The sequence below is a fragment of the Octopus bimaculoides genome, chromosome 3, assembly GCF_046866305.1.
Source record: "Octopus bimaculoides isolate indiv1 chromosome 3, ASM4686630v1, whole genome shotgun sequence".
NCBI classification, from domain to species: Eukaryota; Metazoa; Mollusca; class Cephalopoda; order Octopoda; family Octopodidae; genus Octopus; species Octopus bimaculoides.
The window spans coordinates 23,597,785-23,611,027 of NC_142930.1; the positions used below are offsets into that span (position 1 = coordinate 23,597,785).

General features: G+C 34.1%; 1 protein-coding gene across 2 annotated transcripts in view; it reads right to left on the reverse strand.

The window, feature by feature from the left end:
- LOC106868530 (G protein-coupled receptor GRL101) overlaps positions 1-13,243 on the reverse strand; it is a 778,677-nt gene that overhangs the window by 88,716 nt on the left and 676,718 nt on the right. For both annotated transcript variants that reach the window (XM_089348684.1, XM_089348683.1), the window contains exons 15-18: positions 12,306-12,377; positions 11,458-11,529; positions 6,728-6,799; positions 254-325 (exon numbers count right to left, since the gene is read on the reverse strand). In XM_089348684.1, the coding sequence (XP_089204810.1) occupies positions 254-325; positions 6,728-6,799; positions 11,458-11,529; positions 12,306-12,377 (288 nt within the window). The remainder of the gene's footprint in view (positions 1-253; positions 326-6,727; positions 6,800-11,457; positions 11,530-12,305; positions 12,378-13,243) is intronic.

A 13,243-nucleotide genomic window follows, 5' to 3' on the forward strand; every position in this document is an offset into this window, starting at 1 on the left:
CACACACACACTCACACACACATGTATGTATTCATGTATATTTTATGTATGTATGTATGTATGTATGTATGTATATGTATTTGTGTATGAGTGTCAGTATGTGAATATATGTGTGTAAGAGCGTGTGTAAGAATATGCTGCAATGCACCTGTGTGAGCGTGTATGTATATGATTTGAAACGCAAATGCTATATGTTAATTCAACTTAGGAGGTTTCTGAAATATTCCATAGTAAAATATGCTTTCCAACTTACAGTGTGCTTAAACTGGAAAGTCCTCTGAAAGCGTTTGGCAAAATGGTTTGTATATTATTTCTTTCGATGTTCCTGGAAAAAACAACAAAACTGTAATTAATTCTGTGTATATTTTTGTAATCTTAAAGCATGTTATTAAAGTGTTTTGATTAATTTACATTCTATTTAAGTAAGTAACAATAACCAGAAGGCTTTAAATTTATATTTGGAAATGTTTTAACTGATATACTAATGCCGCTAGTTTATTATTATTGCTTATGATTTTTCTACCGCTGAAATATCCCCTATGAAAAAAGAAACGTCTCAAGAACAATTCATTAATTACTGGTTTTTAATTCGGCATACTCAAGCGAACGTTGCGTTGCTTCCGTTTGTCTACTAAGCGAAAGTAATACCTATATGTGTGAGTGTGTGTATGTATATGTGATTGTGTGTGTGTGTGTGTTATTCTTTTTGTAACGTTTTAACTCGAAGCTTATAAAGGTAATAATAGCGTGTAAATATTGAGCTTAGAGTCTCTTTGGGTAGAAGAAAGGGAGGGCTATCAGTGGAACTCGAATCCGTAACTCCTGTAAACATGACAGGTTTGCTACCGTCGAAGCAAAGAAGTCTTTCGAATGTGAGAGATAAATATAACTTTTTTTTCACATTTGTAAATAGTATAAGTTCCTTAACTGAACCAAATTTATTTAATTGTAAGGAAAAATGTTTCACAAACCTAACGCCTGGCGAGCTATGTTGATTGTTATCGCATAAAATAAATAGATGAAAGCCTCCTATAGTTTAGGTTCTCGCATTATTTTAAAGATTACAATAGTGAACCAGCGTAATGAGGGCAATTACTCTGAAGGTTACAGACTCCAAAGCGAAATCGCGAATATGAGGTATGTATAATTTGAATGAAATGTTTAAATTTCTCATTTAAGCCTAGATAACCGGAAAATCACAATCAATCTAGGGCCTGTAGGGCCTATTAAAAAAGTTGATAGAAATGATATAAAAACATCTTATATATATTTATCCCATAAATTAGTTCCTGGAAATTTAGAGTGATCCAACAACTTGTGATCAAACCTATTGTCGGCAGAGATGATAGATACCACAGAATGCAAAGTTCATAACTTGAGGAACAATTCCACAATGGTAAGTGAAAAAAATTCAGGCAGGTAAATAATCTTACTCACAGTATCTGTTCATCGCACGTCTACATATGCTACTGTTTTCTAATTCAGACTACTGTAACCAAGCTAAACATGTATTTTCTATCCTTAATCTTTATATAAAACACGCGAATCTGTATATTTGGGACATAAATTCCGGTTTACGAAGCATTCATATATTAGTTTAATTTATTTTTTGTTGGCACTCCGTCGCTTACGACGTCGAGGGTTCCAGTTGATCCGATCAACGGAACAGCCTGCTCGTGAAATTAACGTGCAAGTGGCTGAGCACTCCACAGACACGTGTACCCTCAACGTAGTTCTCAGGGATATTCAGCGTGACACAGTGTGACAAGGCTGACCCTTTGAATTACAGGCACAACAGAAACGGGAAGAAAGAGTGAGAGAAAGTTGTGGTGAAGGAGTACAGCAGGGTTCGCCACCATCCCCTGCCGGAGCTACATGGAGCTTTAGGTGTTTTCGCTCAATAAACACTCACAACGCCCGGTCTGGGAATCGAAACCGCGATCCTATGACCGCGAGTCCGCTGCCCTAACCACTGGGCCATTGCGCCTCCACAGTTTAATTTATACTGTTTCATTATTTCAGGATAATATTCTAATGCCTTTCGGAGAATCAATAATAAACATGCATAAATGAATCTCGGCAGTTTAAAAATTCTTTTATACTTTTATTTGTTTCAGTCATTTGACTGCGGCCATTCTGGAGCACTGCTTGTGAATAATAATAATAATAATAATAATAATAATAATAATAATAATAATAATAGTAAAAAAAATAATAATAATAATAATAGAATGCCCGTATTTCGGTCGTTGATTTTCAAACGTTTGAAATTTAGCAGTTCTCGTAGTGTAGGAATCTTTGTGAAGTTAGCTTTCGGTTGTGTCGAAATTTGAAGTAATCTGCAGCTGCTGATTGGTAAATCAACGCTGAAAGATGTAAAATTCAAGATTTTTCTTTTATATATATGTATGTATATATATATTGTGATATGGTTCAAACCATTACGGTAGATGCTTTACTATTATTTTAAGTTCTCATCGAAGCAAAATTTCCCTGCACTTGTTAGATATTTAATGATCCCTTCATGAAATGTTAACACTAAGCTTCCTATTGTCTTTTGTAAGCTTAGTGCTTCTGAAATATTCAATTTCTAAATGTTTCCTACTATGCCCCTCTTACAGATGGACAATATGTATTTTACTTAGAGATTAAGTCTAAACTACTTCAGCATATATAGTGAAGGTTATGATTCGCTGAGGAGATCATAATAAGACAGATAAGTGTTCGGCGTTAGCAAAATATTCGTTGGAAATTGAACATAATCGATTAATCATTACCATTACTTATTCCATTTAAGATTTTCAAAGCTCTGTTCGTTAAATATGTTACTACTAACCTGTCTGCCGTTTCTTACGCAAATGACGTATGTGGATTAGTAAACTTAAACGTCCTGTTCAAATACATAATGCATCAACTAGTTAGATATAAACTTATAACATGAATTAACTTGGACATGTTACTCCTACTTTTGCATCTGACGCCAATATCAAATCGAATTCTTAGCAATGATAGTAAATCTTTTTTTCTTCCTGACGTCTTCCCTCGCTCTCTCGTTTATTGTTTTATTTTACACCTCATCCATCCTCAACGATTAATTGTGAACGTTGCTTAAATATTGCCTCAAATTTGAGGTTACATGAATTTACCCGGTCCGTCATCCCAGAAAATGGAAGTCATATATTCTCCTGAACGATCTAAGATTATCATGAATAGTTTTCTCAGAAGTTTTGACATGCATTCTTGATAGCTATTTCAATTAAGAAATATAATAATAATCTGTCCGAAAGCATAAGGAGACGATTTAAAACCCCCGCCTTCCCCACCAAAAATTCAATGCATTTTTCCTACTGCGATATTTTGCCGAATAACTGAGCAGTGAAGACATATTTTTGTGATACATAAGTTACACTACTTAGTTATATTCCTTTAACATCGATCCCTGGTGCAAATGGTAGAAATCACAATTGATGTTGAAAGAGTTAGTAAAACAAATGTTCTATACATACTAAGATGAATAGAACCCATTCTACTGTAACTTGACAGCCAATTGGTAAAATAGTAAATTACTATTTTAGTGCAAATGCAGCCGAGATTAACGTTATCATACATTCAGTTTGTGTCAAGAAAATACCAGCTGAGTATTGGGAGAGATTTAATCAAGTGTATTCGCTATTGTGACAATGTTACAGATAACTATTTTATTACTGATTGGATTTGTAACTTCTATATTCGGACTCGGCGTCTATTCAGACAATGTACAATTTTAAACTTGAAATTATTCATAAAAAAATAATGATGTAATGAAATATAGACGTAACATATCTAAAAACTACTTCATTTAAAGTCTCCCTTCCTTTTTTAAATGGTATAAGGTAATTTCAAGTAATCTACCTGCTATTCCTAACATATCAAGCTATCATGTTGAAGCCCTCTCGTTGTTCGAATTCATTTAACCAATTGAGATGGTTAACCACGATTATTTGCAGAATGTCAAACGAAGAAAACGAAAATAAATCCCAGTTTAAATAATGAGTTTAACTAAGATAAGACGTAGAAAGGAAGTATTAAAGAATATTTCAAGAATTTTGAGGAAGTAAATGCAAATACCTATTCTTTAGTGACATGATATAGCTAATAATCCTTTCTACTAAAAGTGCAAGGCCTGAAATTTTGGTGAAGGGGGACTAGTCGATTATATCGATCCCAGTGTTTGACTGGTACTTAATTTATCGACCCGAAAGGCTGAAAAGCAAAGTCGATTTCAACGAAATTTGAACTCAGAACTTAAAGACTGACCAAATACCGCTAAGCATTGCGCCCGTCGCTCTAAAAATTCTGCCAGTTCGCCGCTTTATGATATAGCTAATAATAATACAAATGTGGCTTGTGGTTAGTGTTTATAATTATTCTAATAAATCTATACTTTAGATATCATAGTAAGTGTAATTTTTCAAGCCTGTCGTTTATAACATTGTCTTTTGGAGGAGGAAGGTATTCATATCTATTAATCAAATAGATGAAATCGAAGTTAGGTATGGTCAGTCGTCAGTAGGGACAGCTAAAAATACATGCCTAGCTTAAGGGGGTATATATATATATATATATATATATATATATATATATATATATATATATATATATATATATATGATAAAACTACAATTAAATAGATAAGGATACAAATTAAAAGTTAAAAGTTATAAATGAAAGATTAAAAAGAATTAAAGCTAGCCTATGCCTTCAGGAAAGTGCAGACCAATCTTCATATCTTCTGGAAAAAGATGAACTGTGAACTTTATTTTCCTGTCAGTATTCTATCTACTTTTACTCATTATTTTTCTATTTTATTCCTTATAAACTGCGAATTCCCCTGTCTGAAACTTTCATACATATTCACCTCGTCTCTGATGATGGAATACCCAGTATACCGACATGCTAGCCTATCACTTGGGTTATTCCAGTAACAGTTGTACGACTTCAAATTTACCTCACTCTAAATTATTATAAATGACTTGAGATACTCGTTCATTCTTGGTTTTTGCTGTCCTTTTCCTCTAATATACACCTGCTAACACGGAAGCCTAATACGGATACCTAGCTCCAGCCTCAGCTGGGATCTTGGAACCTAATGGATGACGAATTACTCGACAAACCTATTCGCCTTGTATATATATTCGATGAATGAAGTGGAATTTGGATTTGGCATTAGTCTTTACTCAGTACGACGACCGTTTCGACCCTTCCTGCGACTGTCCTTCATGAGTGAGATGGGTGGGGTGTTGTGCATACAATTGTGTTGCATCGATCAGTGCAGTCTGGGTCACATCAGGTGCATGCATACATAAAGTGGTGTCCCACTAAATATATTGAGTTCTCGCAGCCATGTTGATTTTTGTCCGTTGTATCCGGGGCTAGCTACACCTGTCCTTATCTCAAATAGTCATTACAAAATAGTCGTCATCTAATCTCTCTCTAACATGCCTTACTCTCTCTCTATGACTTTCTTATATATACTTTTTCTTATATATATTTTTTATACTTTATACTTTTATGTTTATGATTATTTTGTAATGACTATTTGATAAAGGACAGCTGTAGCTAGCCCTGGTTACAACGAGCAGGAGTCAACATGACTGCGAAAACTCAACATATTTAGCGGAACACCACTTTATGTATGCCCGTAACCGATGAGACCCAGACCCAGACTGCACTGATCGATTCAACGCAACTGGATGCACAACATCCCACCCATGAAGAACAATTGAAGGAGGGGTCGAAACGATCGTCGTACTGAATAAAAACTGATGCTACATCCATCATCTGCTTCATTCATCGATTCATATTATCTCAACAAACACTGCGGAATTCCTGAATCAGATCCAACGGAAATATACCCTAACCGTAAATGACACCAGATAGCCCAAACTGTGAATGTGCTTTACTCAACACACTAATCGACATATAACATATACCCATTAGTCCCTAAAATTAAACACACACAGACACACATAAACACACGCACACACATATACCATGAACACAAAGACGCGCGCACACACAGATAACTTTCATGAAACATTAACAGGCTATGGTAAATATTTTTCATGAAAAATATTTTGCTACTTTATTTTCGATTTTATAGATTCCTAAAAGTTATTTCGATCTGAAAAATGATATAAAAATGTATATACATATGTATTTCTTACTCTCCCCCCTCTCTCTTTTTATATATACACATTTTCTGAAGTTTGTTCCAAACATACATGCTATAAGATTAAGTATTACCACAACAATCTGCAAAACCAGTTGCATTGAGACAATAATTTAAACCGCTAGTACTACTAATATAGTTTGCATTATAAATAAAAAGACAATTGATAGAAAACCTATTTTTCATGTGTAGGTACTGATATAATGTGGATGACAAAACACGGAGAGAACATTATGATAGGTATCGATATTGAGGAGTAAATAACACGGTAAATATTTTCATATATATATAGCAGAACAACGTCTAAGAACTATAATAAACATATTTCATTATATTACCCAACTCTCTTTATCAAGTGAAACTATTGTATGTGTGTCTTGTATGCATCAAGATGTGAATATAATATTTTAGTTATAATACTGCATGCTATTCTAAAGAAAGATAAAAAAGAAAATAGATCAATATAAAGGAAAAGTAAAATATGGTTAGAATAAAAATCATTTTATTCATACTTACAAAGAACGCAATCCGGATAAACCAACAAAAGTGTCATTTTCGATTTCTGTCAATTGGTTGTCAGCCAAATTCCTGGGGAAAAAAGTATTTAAAAGTTTACTGTTGATGCTATGTATATTTTCGAATTATAGCTATTTTTTTCGGATGTATTCTTTTTATTTCATTCTTCCGGTACTGATAATATAAAATATTGGATTTGAACTAATCAAATGTTTCCGTCTATTCCGCAAAGATTTGGAGCTGTGCTTTACTCAAGAACGATTATTTAAGCCAGAAATGATTTTTTCGATGTCTTTCTAAGTAATGAAGAGTATGAAGGTAAGGAATTATTTCAATGGCCAAAGAAAAGAGTTCGAAAGTGGATGAGTGGCTTGTTCTTAACTGCGCAGGATCAAGCAATCAAGACACCTGGAGGTTTTCTCCACGTACACTTTTTTTTTACCCTTTACAAAAATATTTCCCCACCGTCTTCCCTCCAAATTATCTTTTTTTTCAAATACCACTCCCCTTAGTAATTTCTGTGATTAGGCCAAAACAGCCCTATTGAACACTACCGCTCAAACGACCTAGCTGAAATTCCTCATTCCTCTCACTCCCTTATGCATTATCTTCTTTTTCATTTTTTAAATCTTTATTTCTCTCTACATTTCTCTCTACATTTTCCCCTCCTACTGTGCTCTCTACACATTCTGATTGAATCTCTATGTGTTAACATGTCCTTCCGGACGATAATGTAAATTATCATTTTATCAAGATATCCTTGGCCTGAAGAGTAGCCTGCGGTATACACATCGCTTGATATTTACCATTGCTGAGGCTCCACGCGGTATGAAACATGAAACCCGGATCTTATCTACTCCATTCCTTAACTATTGCAGTCTTATTCGCACATCCGGCAACTCTGGTCGCCTACCGTGAAATATAAAATAGAACATTTTCAGTTAATCGAACTTCGATAAGAAAAAAAGTTCACAACATTCCGTCTCAATAAACCACTATTGTCTCTGAAAGTTGTTTTATAAATTTCCTACGGATGGCGTGAAGCTAACTTTTTTCCTACAGGTCGAGATCCATCATCATCATCATCATCATCATCATCATCATCATCAGCGTTTAACGTCCGGATGTTATATATGTGTATATATATATATATATATATATATATATATATATATAAAGTGTAGTATATTGCCACTTAAGTGTGGCTGACCCCTAGGGGTGGATGTTACTGTTGCTTTTAGCCCCAGGAGGACATCTCCTCCAGCTGGCTTATCGACACACGACTGTGTCCTGTTTGCCAAGGGAGTTATCCCTCTCACCTCGACCAGCAGCACCAACGTATCCGGATTTCAGGGTTATTTCCCTTCGTCGGCGTTCGACAGCTGATGACCTGGAAAAGAAGATATAAGGTTTGCCAGATTTGTCTCTCTCACCAAGGTCATCAGCTGTCGAACGCCGACGAAGGGAAATAACCCTGAAATCCGGATACGTTCGTGCTGCTGGTCGAGGTGAGAGGGATAACTCCCTTGGCAAACAGGACACAGTCGTGTGTCGATAAGCCAGCTGGAGGAGATGTCCTCCTGGGGCTAAAAGCAACAGTAACATCCACCCCTAGGGGTCAGCCACACTTAAGTGGCAATATACTACACTTTATCGTGCAGTTACTGTTAATACTTCATATAGAGAATTAACATTGCTTGTTTTCACCTTTTCAATATCAGTGAAGAATGTCACTGGAAAAGAAGATATAAGGTTTGCCAGATTTGTCTCTCTCACCAAGGTCATCAGCTGTCGAACGCCGACGAAGGGAAATAACCCTGAAATCCGGATACGTTCGTGCTGCTGGTCGAGGTGAGAGGGATAACTCCCTTGGCAAACAGGACACAGTCGTGTGTCGATAAGCCAGCTGGAGGAGATGTCCTCCTGGGGCTAAAAGCAACAGTAACATCCACCCCTAGGGGTCAGCCACACTTAAGTGGCAATATACTACACTTTATCGTGCAGTTACTGTTAATACTTCATATAGAGAATTAACATTGCTTATATATATATATATATATATATATATATATACGAAAGATACCGCATCTGTATGTATATAACGTGCTTATAGAGAATAGAACGTTGCGCATGTGTTCTCTGTTAGTAAGATGCTTACTCAGATGGTTTGTAAGAACTGGAGACAAAATTTGCTACCATTTTACGATTTGGTATTCTGGAAATATTTAAATTTGAAATTGAGGGAAAATGATATAACTCTTATAAAGCGTAACGTGTCTTTGAAAACAACAAATGACAATGTAAAAATCTATGAGATATGAAAATTAAAAATAAATCGACAAATGGAACATTCACGCTCATATATTGCCATGCCCAACATAGCGAATAGAGTGTATTGTTTAATCGATGTTGGTTGCACGTTTGATACAACAGTAATAGAGAGAAGTATGTGACGAAATAGGAAAATAATACGACCCAAAACACAGACAATAGAGAAACTAAAATTGCCGTAAAATCATTATCCCAGTTAGAAGAGCACTAGTAACTCCGTCAGAATTTTAAATGTTGGAGAGAGGTGAATTTTCGAATCTATGGAAAGCTTCTTCCTTGTATAAACCAAACGAAGAGTATTAAAATCTAAATTATTTAGAATTTCAACTATTTTCTATCTATGGACACCTTATAATTACTATTTTATTTTGATGAACCCCATAGCCATTCAGTATTTAAAATCTAGCTTTATAGAGACTTATTTCAAAATTCCTATTTTGTTTTTCGCACATTAACTTATGCAGCTTGAACGTCGTAAAATATTTGAGACGTAAACCTAGATGTTTCTTGCAATACATACCAATACATCTAAAGCAACGTTCCATCTGGTACTCTTAAAATACTATTTCGAATGCCCAATTTAGTATGTTGTTGAGTCGACCCCCACCCCAAATCTTATATGAACCCTCAGAGGCCATATGGGCCCCTGTTGAGAATCACTGTATTAGATACTTAAAGTTACGTGATATAACTTTATACCTAGTTAAACAAAACTGGTAGAATAATAACCAGATGCCGAATAAGCGAAAAAAAAACTCGAACACTTCATGCTGTCCTCAACATAGCTCTGGTAGGGGTATCCCACGTCTTGTACATGATACAACCAATTCAAAACAAAACCTCAAATTTAACAATCTTCATAAGCGCATACCCTTTACAAAGCAACTCACAACCTAATGTAACACATCTCGTGCAACATACACTATAGATTTATGCCCATGCACATCACGCCATTCACAAATGCAATAAGATACAAGAAACTAAATTCCTTCACAAAACAAATTGGTGTAATGTACAAAGAGGAAAACGAGTGTGTGCAACACCAGTCCTGATTAAAAATGAATATGATAGCGCGCGCACCTTAGCAACACGAAAATGCTCCGGGTTGTATAGTAGAAAGGTGGAAAAAAACTGCTGAAGAAACGCTTTCCATAATAGTAATAATGATGATCATGATCATGGTGATGATGATGATGATAATGATGATGATGACAAGAAAAGTATAAGGCACACTTGCACACACGTCAATCTATCTGTCTGTCTGCCTGTTTCACTGTATGTCTGTACATACACACATACATACATACATACATAATACATACATACAAACATACATATGTTTGTATTTAACATACATATATTTGTATTTTTTCTTTAGAAAATCATTGCAATACATCGTTGAGTACATTAAGGCATTTCATTTACAGCAATTCTCGTAAATTGATGAATTTTAACATTCGTTTTCACATTATGAAAAGGAATACTATAACCAAAACGAAAGCATTAATTATAAAATGAAAACAAAAATTTAAATTAAATCTTCATCATGATTGTAATTTCCGAGTCTAGAGGAAGTGATTTAAAATGACAAATGGTGAAGCCATAGAAACCAAACCATTTTCAAAAATATATTTCTGCTAAAAGTACATTTATAGTTCAATATTTTCATGTAAAATTTCATGGAGTGTTTTCAGTCTTATGTCAACAAGGTGTGGAGAGAATGAAAATTGATGAAGTAGTTGCTCACATTTCTCGTGTCAATGTAGACTGGAAACTGCCTCCAAACTTTTTCTTTTTTTATATATACAGCGTGTGTATATAGAGTTTAGCTGTAGAATGATTATAAAACTGCCATCTATCCAGCTCTGTTTTGTTGTAAGGATAGCAGGTTGTAGTTTGTGTGCTGTAGGTATAGTTGTGCAAATTCAAATCCCGCTCGATATTTTTAGTAAGTACATTTAGACGGAAGTTGTAGGCAAGCGTTTTTAATAGATTGTACCTGCTCTTTGAAGGTGGATTGACGCCATCACTCGGTTTTACACCATTACGTATGCCTGTAGCAAAATCCGCAATATCGAAAGAATTTGAAGCAAGTATCCAGTATAAAGGTAAACTATTTGTTCTGGTTTCGTCCTCAATTTCTCTACGTGCCTCTAAAACCTTAAAAAAATGTTGTATTTCTTCTCACTAAAACATAAAATATAACACACTCACGCACACACACAGAGACTCACACACAAACACATATGTACATACACACATGAAAAAAAATTATGTGTATATTTCAGATGCAATTTCATTTAGATCAGACTAAGGAATATCCTCATCACATATCACATATCTTTCAACATATCGTTTTCATTTGTTAACGAGGAAAAAAGAAAATATTCATTACTCACAGAGACTGTAATCTCCATAGACCAGCAAAACAATCTGGAGGAATCGTAGATAAGGAATTATTACTTATGTCCCTGTCGTAAGTAAAATAAAGATACATAATTATAATTTTCTCAATGACATTGTAGAGTAGTTAATTATTGCTTAAAAGAGAATCAAAGCCCGATTAGGATGTCCATTAAGAAGTGTCTTAAATAAATAGTACGGTTCATTGCAATAATGTACATTACATATATCTATCTTAGAAAATTACTGAAATGACGGAAATGTTGAATATGTGCGTCACAAAAATAATTCAAGATTGCAGAATGTTGAATTAATTTAATTTTTGTGAGGAACGAAACATGAAACAATTCTAGTTCTTTAGCAAAGTGCAGAAGGTTAACCTTGTTGTTTGTTTTTTTTTGATCTGGTTGATTGCTCAAGAAAAAGAATCTTTATACCTTAGCTTATTTTTCTCAATTTTGGTCATAGTTACCTCAATCTAACAGTGGTATATACATATACACACACATATGTGTGTATGTGTGTGTGTAATAGTGCATTTATATATATATAATCATAATTGAAAATATTTTTTCATCATTTCGAAATCTAGAACAATATCACAATATTTCTGAAATAATTTCCTGTACTACAACACAATTCATTTCGACAAGCGTTATGCATCATTTACTAATTTAATGGAAAATTGTTGAAATTACCGAATAATTCAATGTCATCTTACAATTTAAATTTAAAATGCTGTTGGCTTAAATTTTACGAGTCATTTAACAGAATATAATGGAATTCACAGTACAGCTATAATATTTAAAAAAAGCACAAATGTAAAATATTTAACAATACTTACAGTATGGTTAGATCATACATCTTAAAGGTATCAGCTGAAAGTGTGTAGTTTAGAAAGTTTCCTGCGAGATGACTGAATAAATATAAAATAAACAGATGAGTAAATGAGAATCCACGTTTTTAATTTTATTAAATTTATTCGTTCAGGAGACCGACTTTGCTGGTATTTAGGCTAACATTTTCAGATGTATTGTAACGTCCAGAGGTGCTGAAATCTAGGGGGACATTCAACTCCAGAGGATGTATAATGAGCTTGTTGTTCACTAGAACCGTAACGAATCATATATAAGGATTTCCTTTTAACTTTGAAATACAAAAGGAGTTGGATAGATGAATTGATGGGAGATTGAATAATTACTGGCAATTCATATTAAAATATTGCCCAGATGTATGGGGTGCTATATGAAGGGTCTTGAGGGTATTGAGCACACACCGTAAAAGCTACATCTAGATATAATTTATTCACACCCACATGTATCTATCTAATATATATATATATATATATATATATATATATGGAAAAAATTCAAGGTAGAAAATACTAAAATAATTTTATAGAAAAAATTTCAGTACCGGTTTCGGTCATTGAGACTTTTCAACTGTAAGTATGGAAAACAATTAAGTTTTGGGAAAATTATATGAAAAGTATTTTAATAGAATATTTGCATAGTATTCAAATACAAGGGGCATTTTCCTTGTTTCTGCCTGTCTCTGTCTCTCTTGCTTGCTCTTGTGGGTTTGCGGTCATTGTGAATTCTTGGCAGAGAATAATAATAATAATAATAATAATAATAATAATAATAATAATAATAAATTAATGCGGGAATGCTACGATAGTAGTAGGATGTTAAATGGTCAAGTGCCCTGTAAGTGATCTGTTGTGGATGGTAGTAATGATTGAATTCTTGAGATAACTCTTTTGAATGTATTGTTTATATT